The 22,377-nt window shown below is 35.6% G+C and overlaps 1 protein-coding gene across 1 annotated transcript in view; it reads right to left on the bottom strand.

Moving 5' to 3' along the window:
- Positions 1–22,377, bottom strand: part of LOC124234374 (bromodomain and WD repeat-containing protein 1) — a 116,508-nt gene that overhangs the window by 72,127 nt on the left and 22,004 nt on the right. Inside the window, exons 5-13 of the mRNA XM_046651736.1 lie at positions 21,097–21,247; positions 18,920–19,018; positions 18,392–18,552; positions 17,059–17,280; positions 6,572–6,672; positions 5,094–5,164; positions 3,406–3,506; positions 2,569–2,609; positions 1,646–1,744 (exon numbers count right to left, since the gene is read on the bottom strand). Coding sequence (XP_046507692.1) covers positions 1,646–1,744; positions 2,569–2,609; positions 3,406–3,506; positions 5,094–5,164; positions 6,572–6,672; positions 17,059–17,280; positions 18,392–18,552; positions 18,920–19,018; positions 21,097–21,247 — 1,046 coding nt within the window. The remainder of the gene's footprint in view (positions 1–1,645; positions 1,745–2,568; positions 2,610–3,405; positions 3,507–5,093; positions 5,165–6,571; positions 6,673–17,058; positions 17,281–18,391; positions 18,553–18,919; positions 19,019–21,096; positions 21,248–22,377) is intronic.

Genomic DNA, 22,377 nt, shown 5'->3' with positions numbered 1-22,377 from the left:
TGAAGAGAGTATGGTAGCAAAAAACCTAAGCAGTTTTCAGGCTCACTAAAAATTTTTTTATTCAAGTTCTTAGACTAATGCTCCTATTTTGCCTACTAAAAATTGTGCAGAGGTGAATGTGATTCAAATTATCTTCACTCCCATTCTCCTTTATTATTTCAAATAATCAAAGACTGAGAAGATTCACTTTCACATTAAGATGGTTTTGAATATCAGATGTAACATTTTTAAATAATGGTAAAGATTTAGTTTGTGAACAAGGATTACCAGATTTCCAGTGTATATTCTTTTCCATTCTCTACCACAAATCATTCCACAAAAATATTAAGATAAAATTTATTTTGAAACCCAATACAATTGTTTGAGCCACAGCAGAGAATATGAATTAATTTCTCCTACAATTACTGAAAATGAGCCAGACATGAGGATTTCCAAAAGACAGTAAGTGTAACATTTCTCAGAAAAACTGATATGAAAAGCATAAATTTTGGAAATAAATTCTAAACTAAAATTTATTACTTTATATTTCTATTACACTGTAACTAAAGTGATAATATTTGCAATGGGCAAAAGAACACTGACATGCCTACTCTAGACCAAGCAGTGTGTTAGAAACTTTTGTTCTATCATTTAAAATTCCCAGTAATACTTAAAGTAGTCTTATTTTCCAAATGATAAAACACATTAATATTAAATAATATTCTCAAAATTATATAGCTATAAACAGTACAGCAGTCCTCTCCTTATCTACAGTTTTGCTTTCCAGTTTCAGTTACCTGCAGTCCAAAAACACAGTACAATAAGACATTTGGAGAGAGACCACATTCACTTAACTTTTATTACAGTATATTGTTTTAACTGCTCTATTTTATTATTGTTGTTGCTAATCTCTTATTCTGTCTAACGTATAAATTAAACTTTATCATAGGTATGTATGTATGGGGAAAAATATAGTATTTATCAGGCTCAGTACTATCCACAGTTTCAGGCATCCACTGGGGGTCGTGGAACGTATCCGCCACAGATAAGGGAGGACTACTGTGAGAGTGATACTTGAGCAAAGGTCTGATTCCAAAATGCGTATTCCTCCCACCACCCGTACTGCCTCCCGATGCAGACTAAAGCAAAAACAGCAGTGTATTTCAAATGTGTAACATTTACTTGGGAAGTACTACACTTACCTCAGAAAGGCTCAAAAAAACGTCTGAAACTTTGGAGCGCTGGGGGAGGGGGGCAAGTTGGACAACCCTGCCTTCAAAGAAATTTTACACGCCAAAATTTTAACATGCAAAAAAGGTCACTACAGCCAAGTCAAATTTCCACACTTGACATACAAGAATTATTTTTATAATTGTTTTAAAGTATAGGTGGTTTTAAATGCAACACCTAAGAGGAAGTCAAAGCTTTGGGCAACAATAGAATAAATATGTTGTTCTTTCCTACATAAATGTAAGGATAAATTCCTCTGGATATCGACTTAAGTTCCAATTCATCAGATATGTCGGAGGTAACCATTCACTCAGATCACTGCTCTTTTTAACAGGAGGTGGCTCCAATCCCCCCTGAACAAAGCAATCAACCAAGCAGGCAAAGAGAGATCAAGTACTTACGACGTCCCTACTTAGCTCACTCCATCTCAACTCACCCTGAGATTCTGGTAGCCATATCCAATAAAATGCTTCTCCATTCTAACTGCTCAAATCGCCAGATACGTGCTGTTCCATCTCTGCTACCACTTAAGAACCTTAAAATATTCAGAGAAAGATCTTATACTCACATACATGCCAAGGGCTACAGTTAAAATCACAAGCACAAAAATTTTTAATGTAGCTATCTTCACTGCAGGTAAATCTTTATGTATGAACTCAAAAGATAGGGATTTAGGGCATATCTGAACAGAAAAACTCTGGTTTACTACGATCTGCCTGGCTCTATGAAGTAATGGACATTTCAAACTCAATGACTAGCTTGTCAAATAGATTGAGTTTTGAGAAGACAATGTACAAGTAGTACCTGGAGAGGGAAAAAAACAGGAAGAATTAAAGACATGGGAAAACTAGTAAGAGCTAAAGCTCCATTATAAGCATCTTAACTCTAAACTCAAATTAATTCATGCTGTCCATTATGTGAAAAGCAATCTCTTAACAAGGTAAAGGGTTAAAAACTGCAGTTTAGGAAAGGCATCTGAAAGACACTGGGGACCACAAAGAAGGATATATTTTAGGTGATAATTTCATTGGAGGATACATCACAGTGGTGAATTTAAAAAGATTTTTTTTAACTACTCAAACATAAGGAATTTTGTTATCCTCATACCTAATTTTTCTGTAAATCAAACATTTAGCCAATGGTGAGATAAAGGAGAACTACTTTTGGTCATAGGAACCAACAGCAACTACAATTCTAAAAACTTACTATGTTGCCCCCACCACAAACACTTTTCATTCAATTAATATATTTACTAATAAGTATCTGCAATACACCAAGTGATATATTAGCTATACTAATATGAACCACGGTATATTCGCCTGGAAACACACACACAAATACAAACATACACTTACTCACCGATCACCATTGTTACAAAATTGAATACTATCAACTTTATCCTAAACGAGTGGGGGAAAAAAACAAACACAAAAGTGATCATCTACATAGTTTGTAAACAAACAAAAAAGCACTCAGTTTTAGAGCTAGAAGCACATTTGGTTTAAAGCAAGAGATCTGTACTTGTGCTGCTCAGCTCTGTCATTTGAACCTGTATTGTATGTTTAAGTGCAAAGAATCTATGAATCTAACAAGACTACTAAGATATAGCTCTTGTCTCAAAGACATATGCAGTAAAAAAAGACTTGCTTCTAAAATTAAAGCTGAATTTACAATTATATCTGTATAAAAACTTATACATGTGGAAAGTGATCAAAATAAAGGTTTAAGCAGCTAAAAACAAGGTATATTCACTCTGATGATTAAATGCAAAATTTTTTTTTTCTTTAAAAGTGATTTTAAACTGTGTTAATGAAATAACCTCACAGAACTTCCTATAGAAGAAAATATGACCTGACCATTGACCAGCAGTCCAGAATACTGTTATCTATATTATACATTAATAGCATTCTCATTCCATGAGTGTGGTTAAGATTAATAGGCCCACTTGAACCTAACCCATGCACATCAACAGTCATAATCCAGATTTTAGATATAAAGCTGAAACAACCACTGCAAAGTGTTAGTAAGCACTGTCAACACGGTGAGTTGTCAATGTCCTTCACCTTTAAGGGCAATTCCTCCTACTTTATGTAAAAATTAGAGTCAATAAAAATTTCCATTAGCAATATTTAACAATGTACCAACAGGAATATTATTAACAATTCATCTACAGAATTTTAAAACATGAATACTTACAGTGTGGCTCTCAAGTTCTGCTATTTTTTCAGGTGCTTCAAAACCCAAAAAATACATTCTGATTACATGATCAGTACTACCTGTGGCTAAAAACATACCACCTGAAATAAAAATGTTAAGGTTTAAAAATCAGTTTATAACAAATATTTGAACAAACCAAATTTCTATATTAAATTAAGCAAGATTTCTTATTCCAAAACTAAGTTTATCTCAACAGATCCATCTTCTAACTCACTACATAAAAACCATTTTAAAATTAATAAAATGCAGTATGATGTGATTTATACTAAGAAATATATATTTGGTCTTCATCCTCATTTCTAGCACAGAGCTCCTAAAAACCTTTGGAATTTCTTAAGTGGTAAGAGCAATAAAGGAATCTTGATATTCTTAAAGCCATTTCAACCACACCAGAGTTTACACAAACAAGGTACCTTTCGAAAGGCACCTAAATATGGGGGTACTGATTGCCAGGGGAACCAATCGTGATTAGAGGTTTGGAACTTTCAGTCCAACCTGGGGTGACAGGAAGGAGGAGAGAGTTGGATCATAATGAAATCAATCATGCCTATGTAACAAAGCCTTCATATAAACCCAAAAGGATGGGATTCGGAGAGCTTCCTGGTTGGTGAACAAGTGGAGATTAGGGGACAGTGGCATGCCCACAGAGTGTCCCCTCCTACATACTTTATCCTATGCATATCTTTTATTCAGCTGTTCCCAAATTACATCCTTTTATAATTAACTGGAAATCTAGTAAGTAAAATGTCTGAGTTCTGTGAGGTGTTCTAGCCAATTAATTGACCCCAAAGAGGGGGTTGTGGTAACCTCCAATCTGTAGCCGGTTGGTCAGCACAGGTGACAACCTAGTCTGAAGTTTGCAGGAGGAGGGGACTCTCGTAAGACTGAGCCCTTAACCTGTGATATCTCACCCTACTCTCTAGATACATAGTGTTGGAACTGATTTGAACTGTAGGAAACTCAGATCGTGTCAGAAAATTGTTTGACAGTGTTAAAAAGAAAAAAAAAAAAAGAACACACATTGGATGAGGCATTAATAATAAGAAAAATAGTTAATTCAATCTGGAAATATTTACTCTCTCCCTCTGCTTTATTACTTGTGGCAATGACTTCAAGTGCCACTGCTCTAAAAATGCTTCACAAAACGGACTCTGCTTTCTAAACAACTTTACATACCGGAACTTAGCTAAGGAATATAAAGTTCACTTGCTGAAGTTTTCAGACTTTTACGGGGGAAAAAATCTTTGACCTTTAAAAAGAAAGGTTACCACATAAGTTCACTGTGTAAGAAAAGAAAATGGGAAATAATTTCACCAAGATGTGTGAAAAACAAATTTAAACTATCAAAAATATACAGGTTAGCCTATTAAAAGAAAATCACAGTTTGGGCACCTGGCACACTACTCATGTGGACACACCTTAAGCCTCCTCTTCTCTTCTATCTGTCTCTCACATCACTGATTCTAATTACCATTGGAAATCAGAGAAAGGCAGAATGGGGGAGTGAAAGAAGAAAAAGGCTAATTAAATGAAGATCATAGATTAAACCTAATGAAATGAACATAAGTCATTTACCATGTATCTGATAAAAGTTCGTAGCAATAATGTGGCCACTCAATAAAATGCTAAATTGAAACTAAGAAAAAAAATTACTGAAGTTATCTTACCAACACTAAAAGAAGAACAAAGCATTTGAACACCTGGTCTAGGCTTTTCAGTGAACTTCAGGGGACGCGGGCTTCAAAAGAAGATGTTTTAAAATACATTAGTTTAACACATTAACACAATTTAAATTATTGGTTTTAATCTAGTATATTTAAATATTATAATCATTTCTATAGTACATCATAGTACACCAAATATTTCTACATATGCTATTATAGCTGGATAGATTTTAGAAGACTGTTCAAACCCCACCTTCATACCGATCCTACTACATAGAAGGAGCAGGCCTACCAACCCGCGTTCTGTAACTGAGGGGACTAAAGCTCAGAGAGTGTAAGTGAACCCATCATCAAGGCTACAGAGCAGGCTCTAAAACCACCAGGCTATACCACCAGCCCACAGAAATAGAATGCAAGCCACATGTATACCTTTAAACTTTTTAGTAGCCACATTAAAAATAAAAGGAAATAAAATTAGTTTTATTTCATTTAATCCAATTTATCAAAAAGGTCACATCAACATTAACAAAATTTTCAGGGCTGGCCCTGCAGCCAAGTGGTTAAGTTCACGTATTCTGCTGCGGCAGCCCAGGGTTTCGCTGGTTCAGATCCTGGGCGCAGACATGGCACCACTCGTCAGGCCATGCTGAGGCGGTGTCCCACGTGCCACAACTAGAAGGACCCACAACTAAAATACACTACTATGTACTGGGGGTATTTGGGGAGAAAAGGCAGAAAGAAAAGGAAAAAGAAGACGACGATTGGCAACATTTGTTAGCTCAGGCGCCAATCTTTAAAAAAAAAGAAATGTAATAAAATTTTAATGAGAACTTTAGATCCTTTCTTTCATATTAAATCTTTGAAATCTTCCAGAGTGTACCAGACTCTTATAATACATCTCAATTTGAACAAAGTTTCCATCAACAATACGTGACCTGTATTCAGATTTTAAAAAGATTCACATAAGTTGTTTGAAATATGCTCAAAAGTTAATAACTTTTAAAAGTTACTAACTGACTCAAGTATCAGTTTTTAAATGTAAATTCACAATTCAGTTGACCAATTGCACTAGCTACCTCTAAAGTGCCCAAGAGGCACATGCAGCTAGTCAACAGCACAGGTCTGTAATCCAGGTCTTCTGATTCTTAATGATCCTGCCTAAATTTCTGACTATGTTATCTAATTATACATTTCTAACATTTTTCAAAATGTTTCACATACATACTCTCTCACTTTTTCTTCACAAAAATGTGTCCACTCAGATAGAATAGCTATGCTTCTTTTACACATCCAACCATCTAAACAGTAAACTGCAAACAGTAAATAGTCAATATAGCACATATGCTATATATAATAAAAATTAAGTTCAAAAGTAAAAAGGCAACCACAATACATAATGTAGCAATCAGACTTCATTTCATTAGACTAAATCGTTAACAACATTAAAAAAGAAAACTTATTACACAATTCAAGTCACTTACCTGAATTTCAGGGATTCTAAATCCCACTGCCAAAAGCAAACTGTCCCATCAGCACCAGTAGAAACCATGTATCTTTGAGAGCCCTTGGCCATTGGGCTAAACTAAGAAGCAGTAAAATATACAAATCAGTTTCTTAAACTTCTACTAAAGTTACAGGTTAATTTTCAATGTTAACTTCAATTGACACTTGAAGAAAAACATGAGAAATCCAAAATACAGGTGATACTATTGTAGTGAAAAATTATAACCTATTAAAAAAAGGAAAGGGCTGGCCCCGTGGCCGAGTGGTTAAGTTGGCGCGCTCCGCTGCAGGCGGCCCAGTGTTTCGTTGGTTCAAATCCTGGGCACGGACATGGCACTGCTCATCAAACCACGCTGAGGCAGCATCCCACATGCCACAACTAGAAGGACCCACAACGAAGAATATACAACTACGTACCGGGGGGCTTTGGGGAGAAAAAGGAAAAAATAAAATCTTAAAAAAAAGGAAAGTCTATCGCTGTTAGGGAGTTGTAACGTGATTGATCTCAATAAAAGATTATTTTCAAAATTAACAAAAATTACCAGAAAAACTTTTACAAAGATAAAGTGAAGATCCAGTCCTATCAATATGAAAGCATATCACAGTCTTGATAATTAAAAGTATGGAGTCCAGTACGTACATTGACAGAATGACCAACAGAAAAATAGGACATCCAAAATGGACCCTAATACAAGATTTAAGTAAGATAAAAGTGTCATCTCAAATCAGTTGGGGAAACAATGGATCACTGCATACTGCAACAATCCAGGAAACTTTCGACTGTACACCAGGATAAATTCCAAGTGGATCAACAATTTAAATATTTTTTTTAAAAATCAGGGGCCGGTCCAGCAGCGCAGCGGTTAAGTTCGCACATTCCGCTTTGGTAGCCCGGGGTTCGCTGGTGTGGATCCCGGTGTAGACAGGGCACCCCTTTGCACACTATGCCATGGCAGGCATCCCACACATAAAGTAGAGGAAGATGGGCACAGATGTGAGCTCGGGGCCAGTCTTTCTCAGTAAAAAGAGGAGGACTGGCAGCAAATGTTGGCTCAGGGCTAATCTTCCTCAAAAAAAAACCCCAACAAAATCATTAAAATATTATTAAAAAACACAAGAATTACATTGTAACTTCAGAATAGGGCTGACATTTGTGTTTAATAAAGTACCAACTGTGCTATACAAACAAGCTAGAGAGGAGATCAATTTGGTCCAGAGACATTCAAGAAAGCTTAAAAGATGGAGAAGAAAATACAAAGAACACAAGAAAAACTAGGTAAAGGAATATGAACAAATATAAAAGTGAGAGAGAATACGGGATTTGACAACCACAAAAAGATCTATATGACTCAAGTGTTCATTTTTGGAAGTGGTGGCCAAATGGGTTAAATGGGTAGAGAATCTGTACCCGATAGCACCAAGTTAAGAGTATTGTAGTTCACAAGAAAAACACTAAGGCAAGCCAAAGATTTCTCTGACAGCAGTCCACAATCCTGATTGAAAGGAAGAGATAAGATGTAACAAAGAGCTAAAATCAATCCAATTAATCTAAGAACCTTAACTGGAAGGCAGTACCCCCATCCTTCCCCCTAAAACGGGGAGGAAAGCCAGAAGAATGAAGCAACACAGCTTGCTGACTCATGAGACATTCTAGACAGAGGAGCTTACTAGCAAATGAAGCCCAGTACTGCCATTACAGAAGAGGAAGAGTTAGGAAGAAGTGATTTTTTGTTAGACATAAATGCTTATTTAGTTCATCATTAAAACATCCCAGAGAGATAGCTTATTATCCGTTTCGTGGTTTTTCCCAAGGTTATACACTTTGTAAGGGAGGTAGGATGTGAACCTATGCCATCTTCGAAAAAGCTTCTTCCAAGCTCCACCTCCTCAAGTGTACAAATAAAGGGTTTTTAAAATGTTGAAAGTGATTATTTACATCTAAGTAGATATATTCCAGAATATGGACTAAAACTGAGTTTTGGAGAATATTCCATTAAAAGTAATAACAAGTTATATTAATAATTGTATAGTCTTGTCAATTAAAATTAAAGCATCATGGTAAAATTTGAATCTTGCATACACAGAGTACTTTAGAAATCCTAAACCTCAACACCTACGGAAGTACAATTTTACTTTCAGTCATCTGAGTTATAACTCAATCAACTCCCTGGATATACAAGGGGTTTGCTGCTCTCTATTTTTTCTCACCGGTATCTTCGGCTATCCCTGGGTTGACACCATACTATTTTCTCTCTAACACCTTTAAAGCATTTTTAAATACCCAGCATGGCAAAAAGTTGTGGGTTTCACGTTTGGGGGGTTTTTTGGCTGTGTGTGCTTATTTTTCTCTTCTAAATGAACTTGACGGCATACTAAGTTTCACCAAAACAAAGCAAATGGGATTTCAAAAGTAAGTACACTGACTTGATACCATAATTTGGAAAAATCTGACATCTTTGCAACACTGAGTCTTCTGATTCAGGGCACAGTAGACATTTGCACTTATTTAGACCGTTCCCTCCCCCCTCACCCAAGGTTCTGTCATTATTTTTAAGACCTTTCTTCATACAGACTTTCCCCATTTCCTGGTAAGTTTATTCCTACGTGCTTGAAGGCTTTTGTTGCTAGCATAAATTAAGTTATTTTTCCAAAATATTTGCTAATTGGTTATTTGATAGTTTATAGGCAAGTTTTGATTTTAGGACGTGGGTCCTATATCTATCCATTTTACTAAGCTCTCAGGAGTCCTAATAGGTTTTAACAGAATTCACCTGTGAATCCTCTGAGCTTGGAGTTTTCTTGAGTTTTTTTTTTTTTTTTTTCTGCCTGACAGGCATTTTTCAACCCTTGAAGCCTCCCTTTTACTGTTCCTACGTACCAACATTTCCTCAAATGCAGTATCACTGACATACAGTATGTTTTATTAATCACCCTCAAAGCTACTCATCAATGACTATAATATGCATTTCTGGATATTAAAAATAATGAGTCTCATTTTTCTAAGATGGGTTAGATGAATCAGGCATAAAGGAAACAGAACTATAATTTACCAAAGTCCCTTTTGGCTTTATGATTCTGTACCACAATCTCACATGTCTACTTTCAAAGCCAAAATGATTGTCTTGAAATCTACACATTCTGAGTAACTATCTAATATATAACATATGCCTAGGAGCATAATAACTTCTACTTTCACAACTTGTTCAGTGAAAAAATAAGGAGTCCTTAATGCATGCTGATCCTCTATTTCGCTATTAAAGAATGCATTATTCAAGAGTAGTTAACTGTCTCATGAACTGTTAAAATGCAAATCCTTTCCATGTGCTCACATGTGCATTCCAGACAGAGCTATTAGAGAGAGTGAGACGGGGGGGCGGGGGGGAGAATGTGTGTGCATGATAAAATCCACACAACATAAAATTCACCATGTTAACCACTTTAAAATGTACAATTCAGTGGCATTTAGTACATTCACAAGGCTGTGCAGCCATTCTGACTATCTGGTCCCAAAACTATTATTTTATAAGATAAACTGTAACCTATTCAAGGCATGTTCAATTGATTCTCTTGGGTTTTTTAAGCAGGCAACCAAACTGAAAATAAGAATTTTGTCTCTTCCTTTCCAATATTTATACATTTTTGTCCTTTCTTGCCTGGTAGTACTCGCTAATGTTGAACAGCTGCAGTAATAGTATATAGTTCACTTTCCCAAACATTTAATTTTGCAATATTTCAGTCTGCATAAAAGTTGCCAGAAGAGTACAATGAACACTCATTTATTGGTCAGCAAGATTCACTAATCATTAACACTTTGCCGTACTTGCCTCATGCTATAGATGGATAGACATGAACCATCTGAATCTGGACTGCAGACACCATGCTTCAGCCCTACAATACTCAGCATCTCTCTCTAAGAACAGACATTCTCCTAGATAACTATAATACACTAATCAGCACTCAAGAAATTTATTATCAGTACAATACTATTACGTAATATAAAATTCATATTGAAATTTCCCCCAACTTCTCAAATGTGCTTTATAAGTTTTTTCCTCTCTGCAAGCCAGGACTGAAACCAAGGCTCACACATTACATTTACATTTGTCACATCTTCTTAGTTTCCTTATAAACCAATTCTACCACCTTTTTCTGCCTTTCTTGAAACTAAACTTTTAAAAGATACAGATTTATTTCACAGATTGCTTCAAATTTGGATTTGTCTGACCACTTCATGATGAGATTCAGGTTAAACATTTTTGACAGAAATACTAATAAGCAGAGAAAGAATTTTAACTACAGAACAATGCATTTTATACTTACAGGCCTATTCATATTTTCTTTCTTTGTGCCAGTCTTAGTAAGTGTTTTTCTGAGTATTTACCTGTTTCATCTAAATTTTCTAATTTCCTCTATAAAGTTTTAAAATATCCTTTTTTTTTTTTTTGAGGAAGATTAGCCCTGAGCTAACATCTGCTGCCAATCCCCCTCCTTTCGCTGAGGAAGGCTGGCCCTGAGCTAACATCCGCGCCCATCCTCCTCTACTTTATATGTGGGACACCTGCCACAGCATGGCTTAACAAGCAGTGCCATGTCTGCGCCCAGGATCCAAACCAGTGAACCCCAGGCCGCCGAAGCGGAACGTGTGCAGTTAACCACTGCGCCACCGGGCCAGGCCCCCAAAAATACCCTCTTTTCAAAGTCTGAAGGGTTTATAATGGTGCCCCTTTTTCAGATTTGATAATGGTTATTTGTGACATTTCCTTTTTGTTCTTTGATTAATCTCAGTCATATACCAACATTTTCAGTCTTTCAAAGAACTTTTGCCTTTGCTGATCCTCTCTACTGCTATGCTTATTTTTTCTATCCTTAATTTCTGTACTTCCTAACTTCCTCCTTCTCTGTTGTTTCTTGTTATTTTTCTAACTTCCTAAGAAATATATTTGATCACTGAATTTCAGTCTTTCGTTTTTAATATATGCAATGAGGGCTACAAATTCCCCTTTCAGTACAGCTTCAGCTGTGTATTAATTATACTACTGTGTAACAAATTATCCCAAAATTTAGCTACAAAAACAGTAAACACTCATCATCTCAGTCTCCAAGGGTTAAGAATTCAGAAACAGCTTAGGTGGGTGGTTCTGGCTCAGGGTCTCAGGAGGTTGCAGTCAAAATCAGGTTGGGCTTAACTGGGGATGGAGGACCTGCTTCCAAAACGGCTGACTCACACAGCTATGTTAGAGACTTCAGTTATTTGCTATGAAGACCTTTCCATAGGGCTGCTTGAGTGTCCTATCAACATGAGAGCTGGCTTCCCTTAAGACAAGTGAATCAAGACACTAAGACAGAAGCTTCCATGTGTTCCACTATCTAGCACCGGAAGTCACACTACACCACTTTCCCAACACCCCACAGGTTACACAAGTCAACCCTATTCAACATGGGGACTACCAAGGGGTGTGAGTACCAGGAAGCAAGAATCACTGGGCACCATCTTGGTGGCTGGTTACCAAACTCTATGTCCCACAAGTTATAATATACAATATTTTCATTATTAATCAGTTCAAAATATTTGCTAATTTTTACCGTGATTTCTTCTTTGATGCATGGGTATTTAAAAGTATATTGCTTGGGGCCAGCCCAGTGGCGCAGCAGTTAAGTTCGCACGTTCCACTTCAGCAGCCCAGGGTTCACTGGTTTGGATCCCAGGACCTATGCACCACTTGTCAAGCCATGCTGTGGCAGGTGTCCCACACATAAAATAGAGGAAGATGAGCATAGATGTTAGCTCAGGGCTAGTCTTCCTCAGCAAAAAAAAAAAAAAAAAAACCAAAAAGAAAAGGGGAAGGACTGGCAGCAGACGTTAGCTCAGGGCTAATTTTCCTCAAAAGAAAAAAAGGACATTGCTTAATTTAAAAAGTGAGGATTGGGGCTGGCCCCTGGCCAAGTGGTTAAGTTCGCGCACTCTGCTTCGGTGGCCCAGGGTTTTGCCAGTCTGGATCCTGGGTGCAGACGTGGCACCGCTCATCAGGCCATGCTGAGGAGGCATCCCACATGCCACAACCAGAAGGACCCACAACTAAAAATATACAACTATGTACGAGGGGGTTTTGGGGAGAAAAAGGAAAAATAAAATCTTTAAAAAATAAGAAAAAATAAAAAATAAAAAGTGAGGACTGTTCTATTAATTCTGTTAGTAATTTCTGGCTTAAATGCACTATTGTCACAGAATATACTTAGGATTACCTCAGTATTTTCAAATCTGTTGAGAACTTGCTTTCAGGTTTGAAATGTTGACAATATTTACATAATAGACATCCCACTTATGACTGAAAAGAAACGATGCAAATATTATAGGCAATGTTCTAATGTATCATCCAGGTCAAGTTTATTATTTATATTGTTCAAACCTACATTCTTAATGATATAGTTTGTTCTTTTACAGTTACTGAGAGACACAGAGGTGTGCTAATCTCCCATTACGATTACAGAGGTCTATTTTTCCTCATAGGTTCTATTTTTGCTTTATGTATCCTGAGTCTGTGTTACTGAACAGATAAAAATTTAGAACTCGTCTTCCTATCTAACGAAACCTTTTATCATTATAAATTGTCCCTCTTTATCTCTAAAAATATTATTTGCCTTAAAGCCTATTTAATATTACTATACCAGCACTAGTCTGCTTATGGTTACATGTTTGCCAGATTTTTTCTATCCTTTACTCTCAGCCTCCCTATACACTTATATTGAAGGAGGGGCTTTGTTTAGTAATTATGTCCAAATTCTTTGTCTCTCATTTGGACCATTCAATGCATTTCCAAATAATATGATTATACTGCCTTTTAATGACTCCTACTATCATCTTAGGACTTTCCCACATTTCTTTTTCTCTCCTTGCCTTTTCAATTTTTTTCACTTTTCCGTATGTCCCCCTCCATTAGCTTGGTAATTATGCATTCTCTTGCTAGTCTTTTAGCTGTTCTTTTAGAGATTACAAAATGTATCTTCGTCTTATTAAAAGTCTAATGTAAATTTATATTTTTCAGTTCTTGAATAATGCAAAGATCTTAGAATAAAGTTACCTCCTCCTGATATACAAGCTATTATCACTATTTGTTATTTTAATTCCATATATATTTTAAAACTCCTAAGATACTAAACCTGTATATAGTCAATGTTTATTTCCAATTATCCACATACTTCTTTTTAATTCTTGCATCTCCAAATCCGGGATCCCATCCCTTCTCTGCCTCAAAAATGCTATTTAGAATTCTCCTTAGTGCTGATCCATTGGTAAAAAATTCTCACTTTGTCTGAAAATGTGTTTACTGCACTTCAACGATATTTTGAACAGGTTCAGAATTCTTGACTGGCAGTTGTTTTCTATTATCACTGTAAAAAGATTACTCCTTTGTCTATCAAGTTCCATTACTTCTACTGAGAAGCCAGCCGTCAGTCTTAGGGCTTCTTTATTTTTCCCTCTGGCTACTTGAAGATTTCTCCTTATCTTCGGTTTTAAGTTTTATTGTGATGTTCAGCAGTTGTAGTTTTCTGTATACTTATTCTGCTCAGGGTCCTTATTGTTTCTTCAATCTGTGGCTTTATTTCTTCAGTGAATTTTGCAAAATTCTCAGCTATTATCACTTCAAGTCTAGCTTTTGCTTCATTCTCTTCTCTTCTTCAGGAATTCCAATTACACGCATGGCATATATGTATGTATACTCATGTGGTATCTTTCCAGTATATCCTAACTATCTCTTAAAACTCTTTTCTGTATAATCCAACCTTTATCCCTCTGTGCTTCAATCTATTTTCTTCTGACGTCACTTTATTAATTTTCTCTGACTTCTCCAGTGGTATCTAATCTGCTGTTAAAACCATGGGCTGAATTCTAAATTCTATTTCAATTTTAGAATTTCCTTTTTACTAACTTTCAGTTCTCTGTTGCAATTTTTTCCATTTCTTTTAATTAGCTGAACTTATGTGTAGATAACTCCCAAGATATATCCTCCCTAACCGTAAAAGTCTGTCAAAAGTTCTACTAAGCTTCTCAGCCACCTCTTATGTGGAACTGACAAATGCCTTCAAAACTCAAGGCTCCTATCTCTGGACCTTCCTCATCTACTGTATCTTGGCTCCACAATTCCTCATTATATTAGTACCTCAGGTATTTTTCACCTTTGTCCAGCTTTTATAGTTGTTGTTAAAAAGGTTAGTCCAAGCCAGCTACTCATTATGTCTTTCATTCCTGAGGAATGTTCACTTGCTACTCTTTTATTTAAACAAAAGGTTCTACTTCTGGTTGAACCTGGCTATGTCTAATACTAACATTCTTAAGAAAGTAAGTATTAAGCAACATTATATAATGCTACCCTTGAGAAAGGTATATTCTAAAATATTGACAGTGATTATTTCTAGAGGGTAAGATTATGGAGGTTTTTTAATTTTCTTATTTGCTATTAACTACTGTATAATTTTTCTGCAAATACTACTACTTGTACTTTTTTTATGAATTAAAAAAACCTTTACTAAAATTAAAAATGGTTTCTATATGCCAGTAACAAGGTAAAGAACAGGAAACAGAATAATTAAAATCATGCATTTGTTTGACTTTGAAATTCAAAGCAACCACTAACAAAGAACAGATGTACCTTCTGATGTATAAAAACTTACTACCACCCAAATAGATTTTTCAGATATATTTAGTAAATGGTAATCACGTGTAGGCTCCCATTACCTAAAAGAATGGGTTTCAGGTAAGACCAGAGCTCCACTTGCATGCTGAAGAACTCCCGAATGGTTTAAAGACAGACACCCTCACAAAGTATAAGTTTTCTTATTTGCTGCTATATCTGTAAGTTTATTATCAAATAAAATGTCAACTGTGGAACACAGCTCGGATGTGAATTAATTTCAAACTATGAAACCTTCCAGAGAACAACATACTCTTTGCCTAAAAACAAACAAGGAAACCAAAAATCTTGCTTAACTTTCAAAATAAAAGACAATCCCAACTATAATTGTCTTCCTTCAAAAATAAGTCTGCAAACTCTATTCTTCAAGAATACTGACGAGAAGAGTTGAAAAAAGCCACTTTTATCACAGAACTTCATACCAAATCTATTTAGAGACCATTTCACATACACCCTGCGTAAATTCACTTAAGAAAATGGAACCACTCTCACAGTTTTAACCAAACTCAAATTGGAGACACCACTGTGTCTTAAAAAGCTTTACAAATCATTATCTCCTAACAAAAGGTGATTTTCAAAAAACTGCCTGACTGGCACCATTTTCAGTCCTTAATAAACTAATGGATCTAAGGCAGTGATCATCAATGCCTACTACCGAGAGACCACCAGACATTTTATGCCGGGAAGAGCATACACCTCAAGGTAATCAAGCCTCTAGATCAGTGACCTCGAAATTATGGTCCCTGGAGCAGCAGCAGCAGAACCTGGGAAACTTGTTCTAAACGCAAATTCTCAGGGCCCACCTCCACCATTCTGAATCGGAACCTTTGGCTGCAGGGCCTAGCAACCTGTGCTTTAAACAAGGCCTCAAAGTGATTCTCGTGCACATTAAAAACAAATAGCGCTCTGGATCCAATAACCAATTTACAGGAAACGCGGAGGAACATGTTAATCTACTCCACAAAGACGGAAATGGTAACATCCAAACTGTCGGAACTCCACAGATAAACAACTCAATTCCTTCCACAAACAAACTTCAAGGTGATTTTTTTTTTAAATTGGGCAAAGGGGTGCAATTTGTTTTAAGCTTCTTTTAATCTAGAGCAACCAAGTGTAAGGTGTAGATTTTGTCTGTTTTCTAATTCAAACAACCTAAATAAAATAATGCTATTTATGAGACAATTAGAAATTTGAACATCAAGAAGTATAACATCACATTTTGATGTTTTTTTTAAAAAAAGAATCCTTATCTTTTAAAAAGACATACTATATGAAATCTATGATTTGCTTTAGGTACAAGGTGAAGTGGTTGAGGAAGAACTGGCCACGGGTTGATGGTCACACAAGGGTTTATTATATACTATTCTGTTCACTTTGTATATGTTCAAAATTATCCTCCACAATAAAGTGAAAAAAATTTTTTAATATATTTCAGGAAATTTAATCAACTTACCAAAATCCACAAGTTTTAAAGTAGAAAAATTGTTAGCCTATCACCAGTTTGTAACTGACACTCATTCAGTTCGGCCATAAACTTAAAGGAAGTAATAAGACTTCCACCAAGACTTCATATAAAGCTCTAACTGCATTCGACATTTATTACGGCACCCTTCCAAGGTTCATGGAATTATGATTAATTATATTTTCTCTTGATTATTAAATTTAAAATACATCATATAGTTACTAAGCATCTTACTATTTCTCATCTCCAAAGAGAAAAGCGTTTTAAAGGAAAATGAGATAATACACAAACATGCACACTAAAGCTAGTTTACCTGTAAAGATGTAATGGATCCCGTGTGCCCTTGGAGCACAGCAACTGGGGCACAAGTTCTCAAGCACCACACTCTAATTATTTTATCACAGCTCCCTGCAGCAATCATTGTATTTTCATAGTTTACTGCCATATCTGAAATTTCTGCAGAATGACCTCTTAATGTAGACAATAAGCGACCATTGTGTGTTGACCAAATCTTCACCAAACAATCATCTGAACCCTAAAAAAAGAAATACACCCAAAAATAAACGTTAATTCAGCAACTCTTCTATATCATTTAAAAGAATACTATTTACATGTCACTCAGATTAAGTATCTATAACAATTCCTCTCTTTCCAACCATAGAATACTCTGTAAATCATGAATCTTACGGTCAGAACACTTTTGAAATAATAGCTTTTTTTTGAAATCACATGTCAGATACTGTGAAATTTTCATTTCTATGAATTAGAACACAGTATAAATACTATTTTTCCAAAATTCTCTTCCAAGTCATAGTCCAACTAAAATTCATGGCTCACCTATGTCAATGTGCAATGGTTAAATGTCAGGTTAGTGTACATGAAGCTAAATAATTTATGAGTGTTAAGACAGATATATATCTCACAGGCTAAGAAACAAGAGTAAGTGGTAATCCCAAAACCAGCTACAAAATAACAGGACTAGCACCCTCATTTTAAATAACCAGAGTCTCAAATTTATAGTACCAGTAAGCATCCATCCACCATTCAGCAAATATATGAGTATTTATTTTGAATCTCACAACTGAAAAATTAAACTTCTTACCCATCCTATTTTTCCCTTAAAACATTAAAATGGTAAATTACCATTTTAGTTTTATAATATATATAGTTTTATAATAATTATAAAATATTTCAGTGTTCAAGTAATCAATCAATTTCCCTGGATCAGTGGCTAATTACTGTGAATATGAATCACCTGTAGAGATCTGGATTTTTGCGGGGATTTTTTTGATTTATTTTTGGTTAATACACATATATAAATTAACCTAATTCAGCAGGTCTAGAATGGACTGGAGAAGAAGTATTAGGCATGCATATTTTTAAGCATCCTTGATGATCATGCCCAAGAAGCACTCCTGTAAACCAACATCTCACAAACCCACACAAAGCCTGACAATCCGCATCTGAATCACCTGGGATACTTAATAAACATGCAAATTCATGGGCCCCACACTGGACCTACTGAGTCAAAACTCCTGAGAATGGGAAACATAGAATCTACATGTTTTGTAAGATTTCTTAAATGATTCTGATGCACGCTGAAGTGCTCCAGATGATATCAAATTGAGTTTAAAATATTAACTCACTGTAAAGATTCTATGTCCTGTCCTATCAAATGCTACACAGTAAACAGCTGACAGATGTCCGAGAATCCTTCTGTGCATTTTTATATGCTGATACATAGTTCCTGGAAATGCTGTGCTAAAAGTGGAACACCCTGTGAGTTGTTTTCCTCGATGTATCTCCACTAGGAAATAAAAACAACGAAAATGGTTAAGGGGGAGTCAATACGTAAAACATTAAGAAAAACTCCGAAACAATTTCTAGAGGATCACAAGATCAATATTTGAGAAATCATGGAACACAAACTTTTTCCCAATTTTATTCCACTATAATCACTAGTACAGACTTCTTATTACAACAAGATTGGTTTTCACTACTTTTTATTACTTTTAGTAATTATTTTGGAAAAACAAATCTGAAAATTGATACTTGTTACTAACGAAACAACAAACACTACTAGTATTTCCTTTTAAATTTTAATATAGCAGTTACAAAGTTGGTCAAGAAATTAAAAGAATGGTTTGGGTATCTAAAAGGCCAACCTCACTTACCAAGATTGGGTGGGGAACCATAATTCACCGGCATTTCAGGAGGTCTTCCTCTATGAAGAGCAGCAAAGGCAGAGCCCTTCCAAACTGTGTGCCTGCAGTCTTTAAAATGAATTTTAGATACACATAAAATCTTGAAAGTTAACCCCAAGAAAGATTTTATAGAATACTTACGTATATTGTAATAAACTGTTTATTCAAAGTTTTACCAACTAATATACTTTAACAGAAAAGCCCTAGAGGTTTATTAGACTATTTTCTGAAGGAAAAAAAAAATTAAGACATCTCAGATACAACAACAACTAACATTTGAGTAGCACTTTACAATTTACAAAGTGCTTTCAACATACATTATCTCATTGAATCCTCACAACAACCCTGTGAGGTAGGTATTATCGCCAATTTACAAATGAGGTAACTGAGGCTCAAAGGTTCCAGGGACCTTTAAAGAGATCCACTGCAAATGATTACTCAAGATGGACCATAAAACCAGATTTTTAACTCAAGTCTCATTCAATGTCAAGTTAAGTTTTTATTTTTCAATGCAGAATTATACCATACAATACTAGTGATAAAAGCTCTTAATCACAACTGAGCCAACTTTCCAAAATTGGAAATTTTTATAAGGAAAACTTTAATTTCTTTGATTTATATGAAAACCCTTGACTTAACTATTTAAATGTTACTGAGTTTTAAAATTAATTTTGGCCAATATTACCATGACTTCAATCTCCTCTGGAAGTACTGAGGAAATTAAATGGCTTTCCTCTTGTTTTAGGATCATAAATAATCCTTTACACAAGAGCACATACATAGGATCTGCTGAGTCTGAACACTAATTCTTAAGTCCCATCCTTCTTTGACCTACCAGCAAATATACTAAGAAAAATTATCTGCCCCCTCTATAGGAGACAGCAGCAGAACACAGATTATGCTGTGCTACAAATTAGCTTCTTCATAACTTGAAAGAGGAAGGGAAGGAAGGCATCATACTAAACCTCTACTGAGCCTCGGGTGCCCCAAACTAACAGGCATATTATGTTTTACATGAATGAATTCATTACCACTATCATGATCAAAGAGCAGTTACAAGGCATCCTCTCGTGGAACTAGTACAAAACAAACAGAGAAATATGGTCCCTACCCTAGGGCAGCTTGCTGAAGTCTCTTCTAAGGTCTGCCAGTTTTTAAGCAGTGCTCATCACAAAACGACATTGAGCTTGACACAAGTAAAGAAAACAGAGGAAAACAGGCTACCCAGGCAACTACTATAGAACAACCTAAAACAGAATAATTACAAGGTGAATAGGGACACAAAAGAAGGAAGAATATGAACAATTTCCTGATACAAGCCACAGTGTGGCATGGCCATAGAGCACTAAGAAACAACTAAAGCTGACAAACCAGTCTGGCATGGAACCAAGAGGGAGGCTTGTTCTTTCTCAGTCAAGCTTTATACTGGTGGTACATCTAAGAGGCAGCATCACATCAACAAATCTTATAAATAATCACGAGGGATGAACTTGACGTATGCTCAGGATCAGAAGAGCCAACATTCTTGCCATTAGCAGTTAAGCCACGTTGTATACACAGATCATATCACATACATATACTTAGTCTAAGTGATTTATACCAAGCTAACAGAAAGAGAACAGCAATTCCAAACATTTCACTACCACATAACTTCGCAAAAAAATTAAATTGGTGAAAAAAGAACCATGCAATTGTACATTTTTGGTGCTTGTTTTCAAATAGCTACCAAATTTAGAAAATCACTTCCCCTTATAACAAAGGGCTTTCAGAACCTAAATATCAAATGAAATACTTCTGGCATTTAAAGAGTTTATTAGACACATACAATTACATTCAATGAAGTTATAAAGTGAGCTACAAAATGGAAAATTAAAAACTCACATTGATAAAACCTCAAACACATCTCAATAAATTCAAGCTTTTTAGCTTAACATCTATACCTTTATCATTTTTTTAAATGCAGAAGGACCCATTAAACACTTATGTAATAAAATTCAATGTCTACGCTAAATGCAGAGAATTTTATAGTCCACAGCATGGTTTATAGTTACATATCACCTTTCTTCCACAATGCTTACATAACTTCACAATTATAATAATTATTAAGCTAGTAATACAAAGCAGAACACTTCTTCAAATTAAGGTACCTTTTGCTGTACGTAGCAAAGACTGCCTTCCTGCACCAAGTAAAGAAGTGACTCTTGAAATACTGGGTGGAATTTCCTTATCCAACATGGGACCGATGCGCTGGCAGATTTGCAACAGATGATCAGGAGCCACATGCTTATTGGACAAGACCTGATTGGAGAGCAAGTTTTAAAAATAACATTGTTTAAAATAGTATCAAAAATATTAAATACTTGGGGATAAGTCTGACAAAACGTGAAAAACACGTACAATTAAAATTATGAAACAGTGCTGAGAGAAATTTAATAAGACCTAAATAAACAGTAAACTGATCTATAGATTCAAAGCCATCTCAATCAAAATCCCAGCAGGCTTTTTTTATAGAAATTGACAATTTTATTCTAAAATTCATAAGCAAATGCAAATGACCTGGAAAAGCCAAAGTAGCTTTGAAAAAGAACAAAGTCAAGAGCTAACAAAACCTAATTTCAGGACCTGTTACATAACGACAACTGATTTTTGACAAAGGTGCAAAAGAGAAAAGATGACCTTTTCAACAAATGGTGCCAAAACAACTGGACATCCATTTGCCAAAGGAAAAATAAATTAACTTTGATCCATACATCGCACAATAAACAAAAATTACCTCAATGCAGATCATAGATCTAAATGTATAATCTAAAACCATAAAACTTTTTATAAAAGAAAACACTGGACAAAATTTTCATGACCTGAAGTTAGGCCAAGATTTCTAACATGACAATAAAAGCACAATCCACAAAAGAACAAATGAATAAATTGGACTTGATCAGGGGGCCAGCCCGGTGGCAGAGCAGTTAAGTTCGCACGTTCTGCTTCTCGGTGGCCCAGGGTTCGCCACTTTGGATCAAGGGTGCAGACATGGCACTGCTTGGCACACCATGCTGTGGCAGGCGTCCCACATATAAAGTAGAGGAAGATGGGCATGGATGTTAGCTCAGGGCCAGTCTTCCTCAGCAAAAAGAGGAGGATTGGCAGCAGTTAGCTCAGGGTTGAGCTTCCTCAAAAAACTAAATAAATAAAAATTAAAAAAATTAAAAAAATAAATTGGACTTGATCAAAACTAAGAACTTCTGTTTTTTCAAAACAGAATGAAAAGACAACCCACAGACTGAAAGAAAATACTTGCAAAGTATGTACCTGATAAAGGACTTGTACCCAGAATATATATAAAGAACTCTCAAAACAATAAAAAAAAAAATCTAACTGATTCTGGCCCAGTGGCATAGAGGTTAGGTTTGTGCACTCTGCTTTGGTGGACC

The sequence above is a fragment of the Equus quagga genome, unplaced genomic scaffold, assembly GCF_021613505.1.
Source record: "Equus quagga isolate Etosha38 unplaced genomic scaffold, UCLA_HA_Equagga_1.0 73442_RagTag, whole genome shotgun sequence".
In the NCBI taxonomy this organism is placed as follows: domain Eukaryota; kingdom Metazoa; phylum Chordata; class Mammalia; order Perissodactyla; family Equidae; genus Equus; species Equus quagga.
This window is presented reverse-complemented; position numbering and strand designations above follow the sequence as displayed.